The 8,706-nt window shown below is 41.7% G+C and overlaps 1 protein-coding gene across 2 annotated transcripts; it reads right to left on the minus strand.

The window, feature by feature from the left end:
* Window positions 1-125: 125 nt before the first annotated feature.
* On the minus strand, window positions 126-5,832 carry LOC107098754 (B2 bradykinin receptor-like). Of its 2 annotated transcripts, none has more exons than XM_015396587.1 (2): window positions 5,702-5,832; window positions 126-1,682 (listed from the first exon to the last, which is right to left on the minus strand). In XM_015396587.1, the coding sequence occupies exon 2, from the start codon at window positions 1,676-1,678 to the stop codon at window positions 632-634; it is 1,047 nt and encodes a 348-aa protein (XP_015252073.1). In that variant the 5' UTR covers window positions 1,679-1,682; window positions 5,702-5,832; the 3' UTR covers window positions 126-631. The 2 variants fall into 2 exon arrangements, with proteins under 2 accessions (XP_015252073.1, XP_015252074.1); XM_015396588.1 differs by having other exon boundaries at window positions 126-1,679; window positions 5,702-5,812.
* Between the last annotated feature and the right edge of the window lie 2,874 nt (window positions 5,833-8,706).

Below are 8,706 nucleotides of genomic sequence, written 5' to 3' on the forward strand. Positions count from 1 at the left end.
AATGAAGCAAAGACACATCAGATGGGTGCAGCAAACATCAAATTAAAGCAGCATATACACTATAGAGAACCATTACTGTTACACAAAGCCATCTCTTGGTAAATTGCCCCCATTATCTTAATATTAATCCATTATTTCAGGGAAAATAAAACATGTACTAATCGTGTTTAATTATTTAGCAGCGTTATAACTGGATTATTCTGGAAGCAATAAACACTGAGTGAGTTACGAAAAAAAGGCTTTTTCTGAATCAAACCACATTATACAAAAATGAAGCAACAAATAAACAGGAGGTGAAAAAACAAAGATCTGCACTGGACTGGATCAGAACCGCACCCGTTATTCTGACTGGACTCTAATCCTGATTCCTAAAGAAAATCCTCTTTTTTCCTGTGATAATGGAGAATAAAAATTCCCCAGCCTCTTCAATATTAGCTTCTGTTTGTGATGAATTAGAGGAACCAGATGATGTTCTTCCCCTGATTTCTGGAGGATTCTTCTAGAACTGTTGAGCAATCGTCTCACTGATCAACTGTTCAGCAGCTGATAAAGAAAGATATAAAACTGGAGCCAGGATATGAAAACGTGTCAAAGGATGAACCTCTGGATCATCCAATGACTCGTCTTTATTTTAACCGAGTTGCTTTTGACACACATACAAGTTGGTATGTTTGGGTTTAACACTTCTTAAAAACTTTGTACTTGCAGATGTTAGGCCGATGGTGGAACTTCTCTGGTGGTTCCACTGCGTGAAGAGCTCCCTAACTTTCTCTCTAAAGTTTTTCCCTACAATGACGTAGAGAATCGGGTTAAGAATGCTATTGAAGATGCCTAGGTACATGAAGATCTGTCCACAGTAGAACATGATAATTCTAGAGTTACAGTCCTGCAGGTAACCAAAATCATTGAGCAGGGATGGTATCTTGAGCAGATAATATGGAACCCAGCAGATCAGGAATGCAAACAAGACAGCCAGGACCAAAGTGGTGGCCTTCCTATCCTTCCTCTTTGTTTTTTCCTCTTCCATAAATCTGTTTCCTAGAGTTTGGAGAATCTTGATGGTGCAGAACAGGATAATTGAAATGGGAATAAAAAACCCAAACACCAAAAACATGATGTCGCTTATGAGAGATATGAGATCATGTTTTTCCTCACAACTGATCTTATCCAGAGTCCGGTTGATGAGCTTCGGAAGACTGAGAACGAAACCCAGAATCCAAACCAGGACGCAAGAAATTTTAGCACATTTTGGCCGACGCAGTTTTTGATGAGACAGCGGGTGGACCAGAGCCAGGTACCGATCGATGCTGACCAGAATCAGGAAGTAGATGCTGCAGTAGACGTTCATCGGAATCGCCACATTGACGATTTTGCACATAGCGAGACCAAACTTCCACTCGAACTGATTCCAAGCATTAACAGCCCAGAAAGGCAAGAAGGAGGTCAGAAGCAAGTCAGCAGCAGCCAGGTTTCCCATGTAGATCTCAGCTACGGAGCAGGACTTCTTATGGAGGATGAAAACCATCAGAACAAAGATGTTCAACGCCATTCCCAGCACAGAGATGGACAGGATGTACACCGGGACAAAGCTGTAGACCCACTCATCAGATACGGATGAACAGTTACTGGTGTTTGCTTTGGACTGGTCTTCAGCCACAGAGCTGCTGTTCACAGACATTCTGCTGAAAAATAAAACAGAGGAACAAATAAACATTTTTTGAAAAATTAATGAAGCTAAATTTGATAAATATTATAAAAAGAGCTTCCACTGTGATGTTTTAAAAAGGGAGGGTTACTGTAAAGGGACTCCTATAGCATTTCTAATCAAAGTAACAGCTAAAAAGAACTAATAAGCAGTGAATGGTTTATTTGAAAAAATCTTTAATCACAAAAGATAAATTAAGTTTAAAAAATAAATGATTCTGTTCTGACTCTTGAAGGAGGCGGTCGTGTTTCCTGCTCCTCCCTGCTCTGTCCCTGCTTTGCTGTGTCTTGTCTTTTCTGAGCTCTCTCTTCCTATCACCCGAATTCAAACAATGGATCTGGTCAGCTGGTCTCTCAATGCAATTAATTACATTTTCTCAACAGGCAGACAGGGTTAAGGGGACCCTGTCTGGCGGGGCATAATTTGTGTGATCCACCATGGATTCCTGGAAGGCTTGGAGGATGCCGTGTTTTACAATGTTGTCAGTGGAATATCTCAAAAGTATATGGATTTTCTGATTTATGATACTTGGATTTCTCCTATTTGAATTTGGAGGATGCCTGATGTATCTACTATTACAGAGGATTTCTGCAGCAATTTGGGCATTGACCAGGCTGCTGCCAGCGGTTGACACTCTCACCAAGGCTGTGAACAAGCCGGACCGGGAGATGAGCCGTATGTTGGGTGCAATTGGACGCAGGTGGGCTGTGGTAATTGAACTTACCACAGCTTTTACCTACAAGAGGTAAAAGCCCAACAAATATGGAATGTTGGATCTGCCATCTTATGCCAGCAAGAAAAGACTCAAGGCTGACGGACAATTCCTGTGCAGCCTGCTCTCAAAACAATAAGGGGGATTCGGCCTCCCCCTTATCATTCCTCCCATGAATGTTATGGCGGAAGGGCCCAAGAGAACTGCCCCTCACCACAGCCCCCAATCCCCCCGAACATCTGTGGATGTGTCCAGAACTACAGTCCTGGTTTTTTATACTTACTTCTTATCAAGGACAATGGCCTGTGGACAACATTCCAGGACAAATTGAACGCATTCATCATACACACAAATAATGCTCAAATGTCAGATTGACTTTCATGTGGCTCCAGCCTCCCATGTTTTCCTTCTGCTAAAATGTTTGTTGTGTGTTTATATGTGCTTTTCTTGTGCTGAGGTTTTTTTTATACGTCAATCTATCCTGTCAAGGATAAAGTGTGAAATATGCTTTTTTATCTCCCTCTCCAATGTGGCTCCTATCTTAACACAGATATAACGGCAGTGCTATTGGGAATGGCCTCATGGTGAGGCCACTGGCAACCATAAGCACGTGCCAACGGCAGCAGAGGGCATACTTGTTGGCCCTCATCTTGGTGCCAGTACATTAGCGGTAAACCCGTCACCACACACATGTCGGGTTCTGACTGTTGTTTAGGCTTATGCACCAAACAGCAGTGCAAATTATCCACCCTTTTTGAAGGTACTGGAGAGTGCCCCTCTAGGGGACTCCCTGGTTCTTCTGGGGGACTTCAACACTCATATGGGCAATGACAGTGAGAGGGGCCTGGTTGGTAGGAATGGCCCACCAAGAGCTTAACTTGAGTAGTGTTGTGTTATTGTACTTCTGTGTTTGTCTAGATTATCCATAACGAACAAGGACGTCATGTTTTGGTGGGCGGAATACTTCAAAGACGTCCTTAATCCCACCAGCACATCTTCCTTGAGGACTCAGAGCCTGGGGGCTCCAGGTAGGGTTCTCCCATCTTTGGTGCTGAGGTTGCCTAGGTGGTTAAAAAGCTCCTCTGTAGTGAGGCCCCAGGGCTGAATGAGATTCACCCTGAGTACCTTAAGGCTGTGGATGTTGTGGGGCTGTGTTGGTTACACATTGCATGGACATCGAAAGCAGCTCTCCTAGATTGGCTGACTGGGGTGGGTCCTGGAGGCTGCATGGGAGTTTGCCCAACCAGTCCACATGTGTTCTGTTGACCGTGTCCTTCAGGGGGTCCTGTGAGGGGTACTCCGGGTATGGAGTACCGGGTCCTTTGATAATGTGTGTTGTGTCTCTGTATGACTGATATCAAAGCCTGGTTCGCATTGCTGGCAGCAAGTCGGACTCGTTTCCGGTGAGGGTTGGTCACCGCCGAGGTTTCCCTTTGTCACCGATTCTGTTCATAACTTTTATGGACAGAATTTGTTGGCGCAGCCAAGGTATCGGTGGAGCGAATTCTTTTGTGTGGCCTTAGGATTGCGTCCATGTAATTCGCCTTGGTTCTATTTGCCTTCTCAGGGCGTCATCTACAGCTCTCAATGGAGCAGTTTCCAGCTGAGTGTGAAGCAGCATGGATGAGGATCAGTGTCTCCAAATGCGAGACCATGGTGTTGAGCGGGAAGAAAAGGCTGGGGAGAGGGACGTCTGGGCCTCCCTACTGAAGCTGCAACCCCCCCGACCCGGGATAAACGGAAGAAGATGGATGGATGGATGGATGGATGGATGGATGGATGGATGGATGGATGGATGGATGGATGGATGGATGGATGNGGATGGATGGATGGATGGATGGATGGATGGATGGATGGATGGATGGATGGATGGATGGATGGATGGATGGATGGTTTTAGTTAGTTTTAGTACCTTTGTTTGTGCTTTGAATCTTGTAGGTTTTTTTTATTTAAAATCTAAATCTCTAAGACTGTGAGTCTGGCTCTGCCACTGAGTTGGATGGTAGCCTACAACTATTTCTGTGTCTTACTGATTTTCAAAAGTGCATTTTAAATATGACATAACATTTTTTTTCTTGTAAAAGATTTCTGAGATTTTATTGCATGTTTTATATCCAGTAAATCAGTTTTATCTTTATATCTGACGCACTGCTTCTGTGTCGACTCTGCTGAAAAACACATGGCATTAAAATGTCGACTAATATAATGATGCCAGAGAAAGTCTCATCTGCATGACTTGGGATCTCTAGAACTGCTGCAGTCTGGCAGATTTCTGTTAAATAAGAAAACGAGAAATATGAGTTAGTTTTTACCTGTAACTGTCAGTCATGATCCTCTGAGAAGCTGAGCTGAATTGCTTTTTTATTTTTAAACTAGTAAAGAGGAACACAACATTTAAACGCTATGTTTTGTCAAACTGAATCCCTCATAATACTTACATGCGTAGCATAAACACTTCACAGATTTTTTTTAAGCTATGCATGTCTAAAGGCTTTTTTGGTAACATTTTTTTTTCATCATAACTATTTAAAATAAAATGCAAAGTATTTGCATTAGTATTTGTTTGAATTCGCTGCTCCTGCGTGTTGTTTCTTGTCCGATCAATACGGCGTTCGCAGTGATTAGGTGCCATTCCACACCCCAACAGCCAGCTTCTTCAGCCAAGGATCAGAACACCAAGATCCCCGCCCTCCTTCGAAGTCAGATGCTAATCAAATAATCTTGTTTATCATTTTAAAGAAAAGGTTTTATCTTTACTTGGAATAACATGTTTAAATAAAAACCAGCAGCATCAAAATGTGATTCTACTTCTGTTAATGTGAGTTTAAGTTATTACTTAATGTTTTCTCTTCTATGTTTCCTCTCTGTTTCATTGATATCTTATAATATACTCAAAATAAATTTTAAACATTTCTTTATATGTATGTTAGTTCAGGAAAAGGGAGGCAGACCTTCTGGTTTCCTCTAAGTTCTACTCTCTAAAGGTCTTTTTCCTACTTTAATCCTTTCCAGTCAAATCTATGAAAAGATAAAGAACATATAAAATATTATTCAGTTCCAACAACACTGAATACACAGTAAGTCAGTTTAATCAGGTCAAAGGGCCACATTAAAAACGACTGAATAGCAGCCAAAGAAAAAAAAAACAGCAGAGAGTCTGAGGCGGTGGAGCGACTAAGCAAATGTTCTCCCTGCATCTCAGCTCTGTTTAACTTATCTACTTTCTCACAGCAACATCTAATAAAAGCTAAAGAGAAATCACAAACTGTAAATCAAAATCTTACCTTGTGTTTGAGAGGAGAAAGAAATGACTTGCAGCAGTGGTGTCTGTAAATGAGAGGCGTAATTTGAAATGAATCTGACAATAAACAGATCATGCTAACTGGTTTTATTCCCACCCATCTCGTCATACTGGCTGATGCTTCTTCCTTTCTTATTCTCTCCTAGTCAATTCACTGTGAGCTGACAACTGGAGGTTAGACGACTGAACAGTCCTTCTAACACTAATTTAAAACAGTTTTTTTAAAAGCCATCTTAAATCCGCTGTCGTGGGAAAAAAGTTTTCTGCTCTTCGCTCCAGTTAAATAAACAGAGTGATGGATTTCACTAAGTCGGCTCTTTATTTTGTCTTTGCAAATACAGAACAGTTGATCATATGGCCCTTATTACATGGTAATCAGCCCTGTTCTGATCAGGGTAGCATTTGACTCACTTACTTAAAGTAATGGAAAGTAGTCAGAGTCAAAAAAAAATTACAGACACTTTGGTTAAACAGTAGCATGTTATAAATAAACCTTGAGAAAGAATCTGGTTTGTTTTGGGAATCTCTGGTCTAAAAAACATCGTCACTCAGGCATTGTGTGTCCTTGCAAACAGACCGAGTAAAAATGCTTTTATTGGGAGTGAATAGTATAAATCAACCACTTCATCTTTTCTCAAAATCATTTTCTCTATCTTTGATTTTTAATGAAAAAAGCTTGTCTCCGCTGCACTGCTGTTGTGTAGATCACAGCCACATCTGGTCCCTTACTGAATTTCACGACACTGATAAAAGCAAAAGCTCTGATTTTTTCAATTTTCTCAAATCAACAATCAAATGTCGCCAACTTGCCAAAATTGTGTCGTTCACCTCCATAAATTCGGCACGTTCGCCTCGCTCTGCTTTGCTTTCGCTGTAGATCCGCCCTCTACATGGAGATAACATGGGAATCTTATCTCTGTCTGCCAAATTCGCATTTGGTGTGAAGGTTCGTTTGGGGCACATATTAACTCCGAAAGTTTTGATGATTTGTGGAATTTACTGCCACACGACTATAGCATTAAGTTGAGAGAGAAATACACGGACCTTCTGGGATTTGCAGACATTTTGGCTTTGATGACACAGTTGATCAAAAAAGCAGCTATAATTTGTGTTATAGACTTAATAAGGCCGGGCATCCACTCTATGATATTTTCAATCCTCAAACTGTACGATGAAACCGCAGGGTTTATGTTTGTTCCTCCACCGTGCAGCCTGATGCGCTGAGAGATGGCGTTGGTCAGGCTTGTAATTCTGGAAGAAGAAGAACTCTCTTGTTTGCACATGCTCAGTGCTCGAGGTTCTGGTAAATCGGCTCATAGCTTTGCTTCAACAGCAGGATTTACCCACCAACACCTCAGGAGGACCATGTGAATTTTAAACATTTGATTTTCTCCCGACCTTACGATTCCTGATGGGGAGGTGGTCGTTAGAGGCTGATCGCCCCTCGTTACTACCTGTATGCTACACGACGCAGGAAGCACAATTGGCCCATTTAAAAACAAATCTCACTTGACTGAAGAATCATCCCATAAAAGGCAAAACCTCATACAGTGTATGTCCGGCCTAACCAGGTTTGAATCTCAGAACCTCTTGGCCGGGTGATCTTCCCTGGTTCCAGTTTGGCTCTGAGAAACATGGCAGTGCCTTAGGGTATGGAGGAAGGCGTGACTCTTCTTCCTGTTTAGTTTAATTGTGAGCATCTTCTTTACATTTTACAACATCTTTATCCTGCAAAAGGGTAGTGTTCTTTGACACCATATGTGTCCACCATATTGGATCAGTCCCTTTGCTGCACATGTTCAGAAAGGTCCAAACAGACAGCAGCAAACCATTTGAAAACAAACGATACAAAGAGCACTGTTGCCAACTTAGCACTTTAGTCGCTATATTTAGCCACTTTTCAGACCCTTCAACATCTAAAAGCTGTGAACTCTGCTCTCCAGAGCGAGTAGATTGGTAACCCCGCCTCCTGCTCTCCTCTATCTTGTCTGCTGTCATGATTCATGCAGCTATTATTTCATCCAAATGAAAAATGGAGAACAGATAAGCAGATCATGGCTTGTCTACAGTGAAAAGAAGGACTGGGTTATTTACTTTGGCCTTTTTGGAAACACAGGAATGAGCAATCAGCTAAGTGAGCTTAGTGCTTGGAAAAAATCTTTCATTCCTTTTGAGACAGCATGAAAAGTCAGCTGAGTACAAAACATAGAGAGGAAAACAAGAAGAGAGGGACAAAACCTAGAACAGATAATGGATGTCTATTCTATTAACATTTCTCTATCTGCAGAATGGGGCTGATTTATGTGTTGCCTTCTCAATTCAGAGGGCCCCCTGCCTGTCTTTGCCTAGGGCCCCAATTTTCCTAAATCCGCCCCTGCCTGCAAAACACAATATTCAAAATTTAAAACCTAAGACATCCTTATACTATTTTAGCTCATTACGGTTTTATTTTATTACGATTGATAAAGAAAACTTAGAGCCACTCAGGTGTCATCCTCCAGCTTCTTTCAATCTAATGTAGAAACCCCCTTCTGAACATCAACAGGCACTTTCTTGATCACTTCTATCTCTCTCTGTTTTTAGATCATCTTTTCTTTCCTTTATGCTCTGCAGCCACGCCGCCAAGCATTGCTGTAAATAAAAACATGTGAATTATGCTGCCTTATTAACATACATTATGCAGTGATCTTGGTTGAAGTCAGCATTCTGCCAATGATGCATGCACGTAATTAATACTCATATAAACAGTTTTTAAACACATGCATGTAAATACTGTCCATGCACATTCTGAACATTCTCATGAGGCCCGTATTAGAAAGCAGGCATGACTCCATTCTCCTCCTCTGCTCTCTTGCTTTTTATGCTCCTGTAGCTTCTCTAATTGTCATGTTGAATGGTTTCTGGGCGCTTAGGTCTGTGGTTGGCTGCTTTTATTCAGTAAATCCGACCTGTTGAGACAGGACTTGCTTCCTAGTTATGGCTAGTAAT

Source organism: Cyprinodon variegatus, unplaced genomic scaffold, assembly GCF_000732505.1.
Source record: "Cyprinodon variegatus isolate N-32 unplaced genomic scaffold, C_variegatus-1.0 Scaffold807, whole genome shotgun sequence".
NCBI lineage: Eukaryota > Metazoa > Chordata > Actinopteri > Cyprinodontiformes > Cyprinodontidae > Cyprinodon > Cyprinodon variegatus.